Here is a 16,936-nt window from a genome sequence, read left to right on the forward strand (position 1 = left end):
TGAAGCCTGAGAGCCTAGTGCCTGTGCTCCGCAACAAGAGAAGCCACCACAATGAGAAGCCCCTGCACCGCAACAAAGAGTAGCCCCGACTCGCTGCAACTAGAGAAAGCCTGCACGCAGCAACGAAGACCCAAGGCAGCCAAAAAAAAAAAAAAAAAAAAAGGAGTATAGGCTTCTTGAGGCAATACTTTTGTTTTTCCTTCAGTGAAACTCCCAATGCCTAGCATACTGACTGGCACAAAGTAGGTCTTCAAGATTTACTGCAAGAGAAGTTGTACCTACACACACACACACACACACAAACACACACACACTAAATGGCTCAAATTTCAGAAAACTCATACAGGCAAATTCATGAGGAAATATGGATGAAAACTATAGTGTTTCTTTCTAGCTTTCTTTTTCCTTTCTTTCTTTTAAAATCCACAGAAATTGAGTAGGTTCAAACTAATTTGGTCAATTTGGCACGAAGTTATTTATAATATGCTTAAAGTGCAGGCACGTTGGAAAAAATGTATTAAATTAATATTTATATTTTGCAAGGGATCCTGTGTTTTAATAATCTATTAGAAAAAATAAGACAACTAACCAATGCTAAAAATCAGTACTGGATAAATGTAATTTGATTTAATTAATTTGATGAAGAAACTTACGATATTGTCTGTGCTATTGCTCCAGCAACACCACCACAAAGTAAGTTTATGTGAGTTTTCAAAACTAAGACATTAGGATTGTCTGATGAAGGTCTGCCAAGAAGGGTAGGAGCATGGGAAAGCCCAACACTCTTTAAGGTACCAAAAGTAAAAAATGAAACACCTGAAAAACAAAATATAAATTCACCACGATGCTTAACAGAATGTGAGCTGTGAGAAGACACCATTCTTACATAATAACCAATTAACTCAAGGGACTAACTATGCATTTCCTGATTTCCAATGTTTGGCTTAATCTAAGATAAAAAGATTTAATTAATGTTTACAAATAACCTAAAGATAACAAAATTACCACCTATAAAAAATTATACATTGGTTTTTCACACCCTAACATAATGTTCAGTTCACTGAATAAAGGTAGTAGTTGAGTATAATGCCACCTTATACATGAATAGAATTGAACAGTTTTCCAAGGTTTTCCATAAGTAAAAGTTAAATTAATGATTAGTAATCTTAAGTAAATGTGACATATTTACAATAACAATGATGGTGATAATGTAAGGTAGAAGCAAGAAATTCAAAAGTGATAAAGCATTGTTATTTCAATTCAGTGTCTAATGTTGTCTTCGAGGAAGAGTTATGACAATGAGAGACTCACCAGACACATGGAATCTAATGAATATTGAATTAAGTTATTGATAATGTGCAGTTGGTGCTGGCTGAATATTTACACGATTTTATAATAAAAGGATTAAAGTCATACATTAAAAAAATTAACAGAACTCAAGTATACCTATCAACTAAACATTACTCAAGACATCTTGATATCTACTGAATTTTTAAAACATATTGAAAAAGATACTTGATTCTTAAAAACAAATAAGCACTAACAAAAATTCAGTCTAGGATAACACCTCAATATATGCATTTATTCTTTATATAAAATTCTTATGATCTTATAGTATTTTATAATGATGCTATACAACTTTAGAATATTCATAAACTTTTTTTTAAAGAAGTGGTTTTTATTTTTTAATTTTTAATTTTATTTTTATTTATTTATTTTTGGTTGCATTGGGTCTTCGTCGTTGCACGCGGGCCTTCTCTAGATGCAGCGAGTGGGGGCTACTCTTTGTCGTGGTGCGCAGGCTTCTCATCGCGCTGGCTTCTCCTGTTGCGGAGCACGGGCTCTAGGCACGCGAGCCTCAGCAGTTGTGGCACATGGGCTAAGTAGTTGTGGCTCGCGGGCTCTAGAGCACAGGCTCAGTAGTTGTGGCACACGGGCTTAGCTGCTCCACGGCATGTGGGATCCTCCCAGAGCAGGGCTCGAACCCGTGTCCCCTGCATTGGCAGGCAGATTCCCAACCACTGAGCCACCAGGGAAGTCCCCATACACTTTTATATATGGGAAATCTATTCTATAGACTTAAATACAGAAATCTTAACCACAGGAAAAGCTCACAACAAGGAAATTCATAGCAAATTAAACACAAGTAGAAAAAAAATAGAAATACCTTAATTATGCGGAATGGTATTCACTGCAATATGACACAATTAATAAAAATGTGAATAGTATTCAGAAATTTGAAAACCATTTGGGAAATGGGAAAAAATTAAGAAACAAAATTATATACATACTATAACTATGTAAAAAATGTATTTCAAAAACAAAACAAAAAAAATTAGAAAGAGAAAAAAATATAGTAAAAAAACTAAAGAGTTCTGATTCCAGCATAATGGCAGTCTAGGTACTCTGAGGAACTCTGTCATTGCAGAGCAACTGTATCCATTGCTGGGCTTACAAAAAGGAAGAGAAGGTTTCCAAGAATCCCTAGCAGCACCACCTTCCAAACATATAATATGAGGCCCACTTGGGAATTGTGGCCCATGAGAGAGGTGGAGTGACTCTACATTTTGATGGCAATAGCAGCCAGGCCATTGAGACAGATCCTGCCATTGGGCCTACAGAAGATGAAATCACTGGGTCAGAAACTCAGGGGTTAAAATCAAGTAATGGACTCATAATTAAAGACCACTCAAAAAAAGCCACAAGAAATAAAACAAACAACAAACTAACTAAATAAATAAAGACCATCAAGCATAGGAGGAAGCAAATAAACTTATATATTTATAAAATATTGGGGGGGGGGGGGTAAGGATTCAGAAAAATAAGCAAACACGAAAGGAATAAAAAGAAACGTAAAAAGAAAAACAGGGCTTCCCTGGTGGTACAGTGGTTAAGAATCCGCCTGCCAATGCAGGGGACACGGGTTCGAGCCCTGGTCCTGGAAGATCCCACACGCTGCGGAGCAGCTAAGCCCGTGCACCACAACTACTGAGCCTGCACTCTTGAGCCCGTGAACCACAACTACTGAGCCTGCGTGCCACAACTACTGAAGCCTGTGCGCCTAGAGCCCGTGCTCCACAACAAAAGAAGCCACCGCAATGAGAAGCCTGCACACTGCAAGGAAGAGTAGCCCCCGCTCGCCCCAACTAGAGAAAGCCTGCGTGTAGCAACGAAGGCCCAGTGCAGACAAAAATAAATAAATAAAACAAATAAATTTATTAAAAAGAATATAAAAAAGAAAAACAAGTGGAAATCAATAGCAAGGTAAAGAAACAAGTCCAAATATATCAATAATCACAATAACCATTAAGTATACTAACCGGCAATTAAAAGATTTTACTGACCAGATTAAAGAAATACCCAGCTATATATATATAATGATTACAAAATAAATACCTAAAACAAAAACATGACAAAGTAGAAAATGAAAGGATGAAAAAAGATATCCCAGGCAAATATTAACTTGGATCTGGGCAAAAAAAAATTATGAATGGGGGGAATTTGAACAATGACAATATACTAGATGATATTAAGAAAGTTTCATAATGGTAAGACAAATACCATATCACTTATATGTGGAATCTAAAATATGACACAAATGAACCTATCTATGAAACAGAAACAGAATCTTGGACATAGAGAACAGACTGGTGGTTGCCAAGGGGGAGGGGGCTGGGGGAGGGATGGAGCGGGAGGTTGGGGTGAGCAGATGTAAGCTTTTATATATAGAATGGATAAACAAGGTCCTACTGTCTAGCACAGAGAACTATATTCAATATCCTGTGATAAACCACAATGGAAAAGAATATATATATATAAAAAAAGAATGTTGGGCTTCCCTAGTGGTGCAGTGGTTAAGGGTCCGCCTGCCAATGCAGGGGACACGGGTTCGAGCTCTGGTCCAGGAAGATCCCACATGCCGCGGAGCAACTAAGCCCGTACGCCACAACTACTGAGCCTGCACTCTAGAGCCTGCGAGCCTCAACTACTGAAGCCCGTGCGCCTAGAGCCCGTGCTCTGTAACAAGAGAAGCCACCACAATGAGAAGCCCACGCACCGCAACGAAGAGTAGCCCCTGCTCACCGCAACTAGAGAAACCCACATGCAGCAATGAAGACCCAATGCAGCCAAAAATAAATAAATAAAATAAATAAATTTATAAAATCAGTAACGAGCCAAAATGCCAAGTATCATCACTTTTATTGACTGCTGCACTGTAGGTCCTTAGCTGGTACAGTAAGATAAGAAAAAAATAAATAGACAAATAAGGATTTGAACAGAAGTAAGAAAAATGTTGTTATTTGCACAGGATGTAATGGTCCACACAGAAAATCCAAAGCATTTACAAGTAACATGGTAGCTGGCTATCATATCAACAAGTAGAATAATGGCTAGCTATAAAATCATATAAAAATTAAATCAAGCAATAAACTGAAAATGTAATTTTCTAAAAGACACAACAAAACTTATAAGGTGTCTATGAATATATCTAACAAAAATGTCCAAGATCTGTATGCAATTTCATTCAGAATTCCAACGAGGATTTTTGTGCAACATCAAAAAATGATTCTAAAATGCACATGGAATAGCAAAATATCTACAGTCCTTACATTCCTGAAAAAAAGGAGCAAGGGACTTGTCCTACCAAATATAAAGACTTACCATAAAACTGCATTCTATTATTGTTTTAAGAAGTAGCACTACAGATCACTGGGGAAAGGAGAAATTAATCAATGACTATCTTTAGGGAGGAAAAAAAGTAATTCTGGACAGATTAGGGGCTTAAATATAAAATGCTAAACTTTAAAATCACTCCTACAAGAAAATGAAAAAACCAAGATTTTGCCAAATTTAAAACATACCTGCATATGGAGCCATTCCTAATATAGTAGGCATCAAGCCTCTGTAAAATCCAAGGAAACCACCTTCCTTTTGAGTGAAGAAAAATTAGAAGTGAAATTACACTGGGCTCATTATGATAAATGCAAAAGAACAAAAGCATACATTATACAGGAAAAATTATTCTGGACCCACACTGAAACACAGATGTGTTTTCACAATTATGATTAGTATCAGTAATTATAAGTAAAACAATAACTTTCAAAACAATGACATTCAAAACATTTGCCTAAATATAAAAGGACATGTTATAGACAAGAAAAGTAAAAATGAAATACCTTTGCATAAATTGTTTTGAATGCATGAATAATTCCCGTATAAGTGTGTTCCCCTTTCACCTGGAATGCTAGGCGTACTCTAACCATATCAAGAGGGTAAGTACAGATAACTGCTGTCATACCTGAAAAGAAAGCAGAAACTTAAATGTATAAGAATCATATATTATGTATACATATATATATATACCTTTCCTATCATTAGTAATGCTCTCAAATTATACAGTAATGATGAAAACCCAATGAAATCAAAGGTAATATTACTGACAGAATTATATCATAATATTATCAGTTGAAAAACTTGTAAGTAAAAGGGTCAGTTTGTAAAATCTTTTCAAGTTCTTCCCACTGTGAAGTTATAATAATGTTAGCACCAAAATAGTACAGTGTTAGTGGATCATGTTAGTATTTTTAAAATTCTATTACTTGTCTATTCACAGGTAAGATATCAGAAAAGAAAAACTATCTCCAAGGCACTAGGCAGGATATTTGACTTTTTCCTTATTTTCTCTAATCCTGAAATGGAGAGATGCTTAACCTACCTAAGGAATTCTTTTAAAAATAAAATAAAGGCATTTTTTAAAAAAATTCAAAGCATGGTCACTATTTTCTTTTTAAAATTTAGGTAAGGGTAATTCCCTGGTGGTCCAGTGGTTAGGACTCCGTGCTCTCACTGTCAAGGGCCTGGGTTCAATCCCTGGTCGGGGAACTAAGATCCTGCCAGCAGAGCAGCTAGGCCAAAAAAAACCCAAAACATACAGGAATTCTGAAAAATAAATAAATAAATAAAATTTACATAAATTTGTTACAGACTAAACATAATAAAAATATAAATGTCCAAGGTCATAGAAACAATTTATTTTAGGAATAAAATCTCCTGATAAACAAATTTAGTATTAAGTTCTAGATTTTCATCAATATATGATTTCAAATTCCATAAACTATCCAGGTGATTTTTTTAAAAAAATATTTATTTATTTATTTACTTATTTTTGGCTGCGTTGGGTATTCGTTGCTGCGTGCGGGCTTTCTCCAGTTGCGGTGAGCGGGACTACTCTTCGTTGCGGTGCACGGGCTTCTCATTGTGGTGGCTTCTCTTGTTGCAGAGCGTGGGCTCTAGGCGCCTGGGCTTCAGTAGTTGTGGCACATGGGCTCACTAGTTGTGGCTCGTGGGCTCTAGTGCACAGGCTCAGTAGTTGTGGCGCCTGGGCTTAGTTGCTCTGCAGCATGGGGGATCTTCCCGGACCAGGGCTCGAACCCGTGTCCCCTGCACTGGCAGGCAGATTCTCAACCACTGCGCCACCAGGGAAGTCTCCCAGCTGAATTTTTATTTGTATCTTTTTTACTGAGGTATAGTTATGTATCAGTTATGTTTAAAATTAAAAATAATCTTCTATTTTTGTAAAGTACAAAAGAAATAAATGCTCAAGGTAAAAAAATTAGAAAATATAGACAATCAAAAATTTTTAAATATATATATTCATCCCCCAGTAATAACCACCTAAATATATAATATTACAAACCTTTTATACAGGGGCATTTACACACATCTAAACACATACATACATTTAAAACATGACAATGTGTTTCCCTGGTGGCACAATGGTTAAGAATCCACCTGCCAATGCAGGGGACACTGGTTTGAGCCCTGGTCCGGGAAGATCCCACTTGCTGCAGAGCAACTAAGCCCGTGCGCCACAACTACTGAGCCTGCGCTCTTGAGCCCGTGAGCCGAACTGCTGAGCCTGTGTGCCACAACTACTGAGGCCCGCATGCCTAGAGTCCATGCTCTGCAACAACAGAAGCCACCACAATGAGAAGCCTGCACACCACAATGAAGAGTAGCCCCTGCTCGCCGCAACCACAGAAAAGCCCACGTGCAGCAACGAAGACCCAACGCAGCCAAAAATAAAATAAATAAAATAAAATAAATTTATTAAAAAAACCCCCACAATAATGGTGTAATTCTATTTCGTAGTCAATTTTTCCTGCTTTACATTATATTGTGAACATCTTTCTATGTGAGAAAAACATTACCTGGATGTACTATAATTTATTTAAACAATCCTCTTAGACATTTAGGTTGTCTCCATTATTTGCTACATGATATTTTAATAGTAAACAGTGCTTTGATGAATGTCCTTATAACTAAATATTTCATTATGGATAAATTCCTAAAATAGAATTATTAGGACAATGCATAAGGCTTTTAATAGAAATTGCCTTCCAGAATGATTGTGCTGATTTATAATGTCATCTGTTAGAATATAAGTCCTATTCCTCTAACTTATCAGAAGTATTAGATAATTATTAGACAAGTAGAATATTCAATTATTAGATAATTTTTCCAACACTGGATGGGCAAAAAAACACTCTGTGTTATTTTGGTTTCTCATATGACATTCTTTTTCTTTTTTTTTTTTTTTGGGGGGGGGGCAGTTTTATAACTTTCTTTGACAATCAGTGGTCAGTTCCCTTCCACATCAACTGTGTAGATTTCTGAAAGTGGTGACAGATTTTTGAAAGTGGTTACCTCCTTGGTACATAGGTAACCAACATATAGAGCTTGTTTGGTGAATCTTCATCATCATTATGTTTTCTGGACAACCGCACACAGATATGGTAGGGGATATTCCTCATATCTTTGGCCCAGACAGCTTTGTTAGGCATAGTGTCAATGAGCACATTGGGAGTTCTCATCTCCTTGCTGGCCAATTTCTGGATCTCTTTGAGTACCTGAGGGGCACACTCTTGAAGTCCACTCCAGGGATGTGCTTGTGAATGTTAATGGTGTATTCCCTGGTCATGACCTGGTTGGTGAGCAGATAGACGCTTCGTCTCACCACCCTTCTTTGCAGGAGCCATCCTGCCAGGCCCAGGTTGGAAAGGAAGAGCTTGAGGTATTGTCATGACTTTCTTTTTCTCTGTAGGCTTTTAACATGATAATTTCATCTTTTTATTAGTCTTACCAAATGAAAATATAATTTTTTTTGCCACAACTTTGGCCTACAATAGCATACTAGTCATATAAAAGTGGCAATTTAAGTGATTTCTGTATTCTTAACCTAATTTAACTTTTTAGTTTTAATTTTTTTTGACATTGTATTATTATTACTATCATTATTATTATTATTATTATTATTTTGGCTGTACCACATGGCTTGCGGGATCTTAGTTCCCTCTCCAGGGATCGAACCTGTGCCCCCTGCAGTGGAAGCACAGAGTCCTAACCACTGGACTGCCAAGGAATACCCAGTGTTAAATTTTTAGTATTTGTTTAATATTATTTAAATAGACCTGAGATACCTTACCCCATTTACTGAGCAAATGCTACTGTAACTTGCATCCATTTTTATTAGCCCAAACTTAAATCTATACTAATTTTCAGAGCTTCTGCCACTCTCCCAAAAATCTAAATCAGTTCGCCACTCCTTATACATGGATTAGAAAACAATGTTCTTTATGTTATTATCTAGGTATCTCTCATGGCATCTCTACCTGGGTGATTATAACATTATCTCTGAGCTAAAAATATACACAGCTAATATACTGTTAATACTTTTTTTTTTTTTAAAGATTTATTTATTGATTCATTGATTGCTATGTTGGGTCTTCGTTTCTGTGCTAGGGCTTTCTCTAGTTGTGGCAGGCGGGGGTCACTCTTCATCGCGGTGCGCGGGCCTCTCACTATCGCGGCCTCTCTTGTTGCGGAGCACAGGCTCCAGACGTGCAGGCTCAGTAGTTGTGGCTCACGGGCCTAGTTGCTCCGCGGCATGTGGGATCTTCCCAGACCAGGGCTCGAACCAGTGTCCCCTGCATTGGCAGGCAGATTCTCAACCACTGCACCACCAGGGAAGCCCACTGTTAATACTTTAATGCAAACACATGCAACCCTTCGTTCTCTTTTTCCCCCCTTAGTTCTCTCTTGAGAATGACGAAGACTCAATTCCTTTAGACAATGAGCAGAAAGTCAGTTTGAATATGTTTAATTTTAAAAGCAAGCAATACTTTGTATCAAGATTAGCCTAATGGTACTCAGAACAGGTTAGACTCATAGAAGAAATGCTGATTTACGATTAACTTATCTGTGATTTAGCTGTAAGTGATATTTTAAACCTTCCTTTTTTTAGTTTGCACATAACAATAAAGACTGTCTACTATGTGCCAAGCACACCATACCAGACACTTTACAAACACCACCTCTAATCCTCACATACCAAATACCACCAACAATACTACAAGGTAGAAAATTGAGGCTCAAAGTAGTTATGTGAGTTGACCAAATTCACAGTTTCTGTATCACAGAGTAGAATTTGAGACTAAGTTTTCTGGCTCATATCACAACATATATTGCCTTCCCTGTAATCTTCTTTTCTCAAACATTTAATTAGTACTTTCTAAACTTAAATTTTTAGTTCAGAAATTCCATCAGTTCAGTGATTAGAAATGTCAGTCCCTCATTTCAACCAATTTGATTTTGAGCTGCTCATCTGAGCCATTTGTTTTCAAGCTATTCATTTTCAAACTATTTAACTTGTTTTTTATCTATTGGTATTCAAACCAGCCATGTCTGGCAGCCAAGGCAGTGACTCTTCTAAATGGCCTCTTTGAAGCTGAATCTAAACTAATACAGTACAAATGTGATGTTCCTAAGACAAGGTTTGGCAATAATATCACATTTAAGTCACAGCAAATACCTTATTATCCAGATATTTATAAAACTACATATTTCGCAGCTTGGTTTAATTTTTTGCAGCTTGTGCTAAATATTTTGCAAGGGAAAATTTTACAAAATAAAATGAGGAGAGATTATCTATAAACTAGTTCCATGTTTATTGAAAATGGCTCATATTAAGGAGTTTAACAAATATAGAAAAGAATAAAAAGGCTGACCATTTTAAGGCTTGATCATCCCGACACAATTTGGTTGAACATCAGATTTTGCAAGGATTTGCCCAGATCATCACTATTCATTTTATTTCTTTATGCTTCTGTAAATTTTTACAACTCCCATATTTTTTTTCTACTCCCTATCTGGATCACTTTCGTCTTGCCTCTCCTATTTGTTCTCCCTGACTCCATTTATTTCTTCTTTCCTTCTCACATGCTCCAAGCCTTCTCATTGTCTTCTTACTGGTTTCAAGTGGTTTAACATGAAATAACTGAATTAACAAAGTGATTAAAACGGTAAATTGGTAGAAAATGAGGACATCCAGAAATTCCTAAAGGTAAAGGAGGCATTAGTTTAAAATCTGTAAGACCATGAGTCAGGCTGAGGAACTGGCATAACCTAATTGTACATCAGAGAATGGTAAAAATAATGCCAATGATTACTACAACGCCAAACTGATGATCTAGTTTTACAATTTTTCGGCCAGTTTACTTCACCATGTTTTTATATGGTATATTTCTTTTGAATTTGAGTAATCAAATCTTCCTAAAGAAAAACAAAACCTTTTAACCAGGATGTTTGAAACTTACAAAGTTTTTTGTTGTTGCTGTTGTTCACTATTTCTAAAAGCAACTCAGTGATTTAAATGTAACTTTAAACTTCAGAATTTAGCAAGAAGATTTTTAATAATTTTGTACTCTGATAAATCTTGAAAACTCCTTAAGATTTTAAATGTTTATTTATCCTTGGAATAAGTGGGAGGTGAGAACTATTCTTCTGATAGTCATATTTTACCCTTCACTCTAAGTATAAAATTATGAAGCCCTCTACAGGCTGGATTTAGACTTTCAGAAGCCGTAAAAGTCTAAAAGCCCTAAATACAGAAAAGATTATGACATCTTATATTGTTCAAACGAAAAACAATACTGCACTGTAAAGTAAGTTTGGGGATATCCAACTAAGTTTTTTTTTTAAACATTTATTTATTTATTTGGCTGCGCTAGGTCTTAGTTGCAGCACGCGGGATCTTTTAGTTGCAGCATGTGGGTTCTTTAGTTGCAGCATGTGGGATCTAGTTCCCTGACCAGGAATCAAACCCGGGCCCCCTGCATTGAGAGCACAGAGTTTTAGCCACTGGACCACCAGGGAAGTCCCTCCAACTAAGTTCTGATTCACTTCATGATGACTCTGTCAATGCTTTTTAAAACTACCACATCATTAAGTTCCTTTTTCTCCACACTCTCTCCAGAATTTATTATTTGTAGACTTTTTGATAATAGCCATTCTGACTGGTGTGAGGTGACACCTCATTGGGGTTTTGATTTGCATTTCTCTAATAATTAGCGATGTTCAGCATCTTTTCATTTGCCTGTTGGCCATCTGGATATCTTCTTTGGAGAAATGTCTATTTAGGTCTTCTGCCCATTTTTTTTTTTTTTAATTATTAGCATCTTTAATTAATTATTTATTTATTTATTTATTTGACTGTGTTGGGTCTTCGTTTCTGTGCGAGGGCTTCCTCTAGTTGCGGCAAGCAGGGGCCACTCTTCATCACGGTGCGCGGGCCTCTCAGTATCGCGGCCTCTCTTGTTGCGGAGCACAGGCTCCAGACGCGCAGGCTCAGTAGTTGTGGCTCATGGGCCCAGTTGCTCCGCGGCATGTGGGATCTTCCCGGACCAGGGCTCGAACCCGTGTCCCCTGCATTAGCAGGCAGATTCTCAACCACTGTGCCACCAGGGAAGCCCTGCCCATTTTTTGATTGGGTTGTTCGTTTTCTGAGGAATAAGGAATTCAAGTGGCTGGCTCAAGAAATGTAACAGGCCGCTGGCATGGAAGGTTTAATAACATTCCCCCATACTTATGGAGGACCTCAGATCTTTCAGAATGTTTTCACAGAATTCTCTACTCTGACCCTCAGAACAATTAAGAAAGAAAGAGAGTTGGGCAATCATAAGTTCTACTTTAACAAATGGATAAATGAATTATGGAAGGCTCAGATGATCTGCCCATAGTCAAAGGACATGTATGTAATGGAGGCCAGCCACGATCCCAGGCAGTAAGTGTTCTGTCCATTTGACCTCCCAGCCTTAGGCCCAGCTCTAAACTAGAGTAGACCAGAAACGGCCACAAGCAGAACTCAGCTCATTGCTTCTGGTTTCTGACAACTTCCTTCTTTTTCCTCTTCTCTATCCTGTCACTCTTAGTTTCATAGGAACTGGCAGATCAAGATTTATTTCAAACAAGTGAAACATACAGAAAGAAAGGAGAAGGCCTTCCTTAAATATACAAACCTTGATTCTCAGTCTCTAGTTTTTCCTTTTTGAATGACTGAGATTCAACATGTACTGGATTGTAGTTGTAGGATGAGGGAAAAGGTTGAAGTTCAAAAAAGCTTTAAAATAAGCTCTGTTGAAATGATCATGAAAAACATACCATTTTTAATTTTGGCAAATATAAAATTTCCAAACTTATGTTCAAAGACCACCAAAGGTACAGAAGCAAAGATACCAGATATAAATAAAATTAAGCAGAACATTTATTTCAACTGTTTAAAATCATAAAAGCAAAATGTAAATTATAATTACTTAAACATGATAATAAGAAGAGAAATATTGGTTAATGGAAGCACTAGTCTTATCTATAATAGCTAGAATTTTTTAAAACTCTTTTCTTTAAAAATTAAAATTTATACTTGAAGTTCCTTTGGTTTATTATTATTTTCTAGTGTATATTGAAACCTTGATGTTAACATGTCTTTCATTTCAGAAATATGAAGCTAAAAGCACCATTTGAACATGCTAGTCAAGAAATAATCAAGTGCACAAAAAGGAAATAATACAAAGTCTTTAGGATTTTACTCATATTCATAATCCTACTTCATCTTTCCTACAACCCTAAAAGAAAGAATTTGACCTGTCACTTATAAAATCAAATTTAAGAGACAAAAAAATTTTAAAGTGATGTAAGAAATCATAAATTTTAAGATTTGGAAACTTTACTAAAATTTTCCTTCTGTAAAATGAGAGATAATCATAGCACTTTCCTCACAGTATCTTTCTGTGACCTACATGTCAAGTACTCAAAGATTACATGGCAAGTGCTCAGGTCTGTGAAGGGTACAAAGCAAGTGAACAATACATGCTAGCTAATGTTACTCACCAGCACTGCCATGCCAGTGTAAAATACTAAAATATTTCTATAGCAGTTGACAAATAGCTGTTGCTCCAGCTTCCAAGATCTCCCGCATCATGACTCTGGTAGCCTCTCCCTCAACCAGAGCTCCCACCACCACCACATACCGTCTCCTGATCCAGCCATGAAAAAGTTAGTTGGAGGCTTTCAGAGCCTGTCCTATTTGTTAGTACCTCTACGGTTGGTTTGCTAAATATTTTAGATACTATTCCTGGTTATTTTTAATACTTATTGATCTTGGGTCAGTCTGCCAGAAGTCAAAAAGAGTTAAATAAACATTGCGTAAGGCAAAACCATGGATAAGGTAGGTCAGGTTGGACATTATAAATCTAGGTCCAAAAAAATCAACTGAAATCCTACAAACCTTGTGATAACCACATAGTTAAGATTTTGATATACCACCTTCCAATGGTCTTATTTCCATTAGCAGAAATAAAAACTGTTAACATGTTGGTTTATAACCTTGCAGATGTTTTTTTAATGAATATTTACATATGTATTTACTTTTTAAAAACCAAAATATGATATAGCATATTAAACATTCTCTTTTGTAACTTCCTTTCTTTCTACATATGATGTAAACATCCTTCTCTGTCAATAAATACAATTCTACAAATGTACAAAAAAAATCTAGTACTGGAAGTATAGAATTCTGACATGGATTTTTTTTAACCACTCTTCTATTGCTACATACTTAAATTACCTTTTGGTGTGAGAAACAAAAAAACAATGAAAATCTAACATAAAAAAAAATCAATATAAAAAAAAGTTTTAGTGGAAAACATGAATAAATGTTTTTATCTTAGAATGGGGAAGGCATTTCTCAACACAATTCAAAAAATTTTGAAGCCACAGAGGAAAAGACTAACCCATTTGGCTATGTAATACTTCTATATGGGGGGGAACTTTTGGATGATTTTTCCAAAAAAATCACAAATAAGGTTAAAAGACAAATCTAGAACTGGGAAATAAAATAATAGCAATATTTGACAGAAAAAAAAATAATGTCTTAATTCCCAAACTCATAAAAATGAATATTTAAAGAATAGAAACAATTCAAGGCTGAAAGTAAGAAATACAAATGGTCAATAAACATTTGAAAAGCTGATCAACCTTACTCATAATTAATTGCCAAATACTAAAAATTTAATAAGGCCCAGTGTTGATATGGTATGTAGGGGAAAGGGCTACTGAAAGCATTATGGAGATCAGTTGTTTGGAAAGGTTTATCAAAAATTAAATACACATATCCTCTGATAAAGTAATTTCCCTTCTGAACATTATTCTACAGATATATTCACACAAGTACAATGTGTTATTTGCAAAACAAAAATTTTAAATATCCCAAACGTCAATCAATAGGGGACTGAGTAAATAAATAATGGGCCATTTTTACCTTAGAATATAACACAGTTCTTCACAAAATTAAGAAAGATCTATGTACTGATACAGAAGAGAGTCCTAAGATAACTATAAAAGCTCTAATCCTATAGAATAGTATTGGAAAAAAGCACACGTAAGGGCTTCCCTGGTGGCGCAGTGGTTGAGAATCCACCTGCCAATGCAGGGCACATGGGTTCGAGCCCTGGTCTGGGAAGATCCCACGTGCCGCGGAGCAACTGGGCCCGTGAGCCACAACTACTGAGCCTGCGTGTCTGGAGCCTGTGCTCCGCAACGGGAGAGGCCGCGACAGTGAGAGGGCCCGCGCACCGCGATGAAGAGTGGCCCCCGCTTGCCATAACTAGAGAAAGCCCTCGCACAGAAACGAAGACCCAACACAGCCATAAATAAATAAATAAATAAATAAAAAGAATTAAATCTTAAAAAAAAAAAAAAAAAAAGCACACGTAAGAAACTGCTAATAGTGATTGCTTCTAGGGAGCAGAACTATTTTCATTGTATAGGAATATGTATTACTATAGTCATTATAATTTTTAAAAATTTTTTGAAAGAAAAAAATAAACATTTCCAGAAGGAGAACTGTCAAAGGGAACATATGATTTTCACATAGCTGTAAGTTTAGACTGCTCCTTACATCTCCTACTGTAAAACACTCTGAGTTGGGATATTAATGATTTCTTGCATAATTGAGCATAGGAAGATAACAAATGTGTGCCACTTAATCAATGTCACACATATTACCTAAAGCAAATTAAGTATTTTAATAGAAAATTAATTTGCAGAAATAAAATATACCCACGCCTGTATAGCACAGGGAACTACATTCAGTATCCTGTGATAAACCATAATGGAAAAGAATATAAAAAAAAGAATGTCTCTATGTGTATAACTGAGTCACTTTGCTGTACAGCAGAGATGGCACAACATTGTGAATCAACTCTACTTCAGTTAAAAACAAAAAATTACCCACTCCTCTTACCTGCCATGGACCCAGCCATTAATCTGTGTACATGACCAGAAACTCCCAGTTTTGTAGTAATTAACTAGAAACCAAAAACATCAAATTATGCACTTTTACAGAAGCAATCTTGCCAAATGTACTATATTACACATTGATGACCACAAATACTTAAAGTGTGAATGGGAGTAGTAGGAATAAAATGCTACTATAGACAGTGAAGTCTTGATACTGCTTACTTTTCATTTTAAGATACCCTATGATAATTTAAAAAAAATTATTCTTAAGATACCCTATGAAATTTAATTCATTAAACTCCTTTCTGTGTTAAGATGTTTGAGAGAATAAACTTTCAGTCAGCCAGAAAAGAGAAACTTAGTATGATGGGAAAAGCTGTTAACTTACAGCATTACTCAAAAACAGACTTTCACAATATGGTCTCACTAGTTTATTTAATAAGAAAATCCAAAGTTGCAATGTTCCTCTCCTACAACTGAGAAACAAAAAGCATATCAAAAAGCTATTAATATTTTATGGATTTATTATTAGCTACTTGAAGGATACTTTGGCTCTTCTTCATAAGTATGAACATAAACAATTTACTCAAAAATGACTAACAATCCTGGAACAGATAACTCCAAAACCAAGTTATATTTAAAAACTTAAACTATCACAAGCCTTAGTCTTTCAAAAAGGCATTACTTTATCCATTCATCCAAAGTAACTTTAAAGGTCAAAGCAAATGCCTTGTCAATTAAGTACGATATTCAAAGACACAAAAGAGGAAAACAAGATAAAGGTTCAAGTACCGTTTTATAATGCTCAAATGCCATAAACTGGATTGCACCATAAGGAAAAATTCGAATCATCATTGCACCATTCCCTTTATACAATCCAAGGTATCCCTCCTTTTGGGGAACAGCACGCAATGCAGAAAATACTCCTATTTTTAAAAAGATTTTTAGAAGAAAAATACTATTAAAACAGAGAAAACTACCTAAATTCAAATTTTCATGACAATCACAGATAAAAATTACTATGCCATCATTCATGATATAATTTTGCTTGAGGAATTACATGAATAGTAATTTCTGTATAACAGTTAAAGCTACTTAAAATACATCATATGTCCAAATTATGTAACTATTCCTCATGTAAAAATATAAAACATACTATAGCAAGAACAGCTACGAATTATAGTAAATTATATTTATAATTATTGTAAATTATATTAATCCCTAGCAACCTAAAAGAATATTAATAGAAATATATTCAACATCCAGATAATGCACTGCGGATGAGTATCTGGAAGGACGAAGG

The 16,936-nt window shown here is 35.8% G+C and overlaps 1 protein-coding gene and 1 pseudogene across 8 annotated transcripts in view; both read right to left on the reverse strand.

Annotated features, from left to right (window-relative positions):
• The window catches only part of LOC309636230 (solute carrier family 25 member 16), an 88,733-nt gene that overhangs the window by 61,523 nt on the left and 10,274 nt on the right, over positions 1–16,936 (reverse strand). For all 7 annotated transcript variants that reach the window (XR_014249318.1, XM_082408582.1, XM_082408584.1 and 4 more), the window contains exons 3-7: positions 16,426–16,559; positions 15,638–15,701; positions 5,178–5,299; positions 4,863–4,929; positions 654–816 (exon numbers count right to left, since the gene is read on the reverse strand). Coding sequence is in view for 6 of the 7 variants with exons in the window: in XM_082408582.1 (XP_082264708.1) it covers positions 654–816; positions 4,863–4,929; positions 5,178–5,299; positions 15,638–15,701; positions 16,426–16,559 (550 nt within the window). In the remaining variant the exon portion in view is untranslated. The remainder of the gene's footprint in view (positions 1–653; positions 817–4,862; positions 4,930–5,177; positions 5,300–15,637; positions 15,702–16,425; positions 16,560–16,936) is intronic.
• LOC309636252 (large ribosomal subunit protein eL31 pseudogene) lies at positions 5,307–16,468 on the reverse strand (annotated as a pseudogene). The gene is made up of 3 exons (XR_014249613.1): positions 16,426–16,468; positions 15,638–15,701; positions 5,307–10,396 (listed from the first exon to the last, which is right to left on the reverse strand). The product of XR_014249613.1 is annotated as a large ribosomal subunit protein eL31 pseudogene (transcript).

The sequence above is a fragment of the Balaenoptera borealis genome (genome assembly GCF_965194805.1).
Source record: "Balaenoptera borealis genome assembly, chromosome: 10".
Lineage (NCBI taxonomy): Eukaryota > Metazoa > Chordata > Mammalia > Artiodactyla > Balaenopteridae > Balaenoptera > Balaenoptera borealis.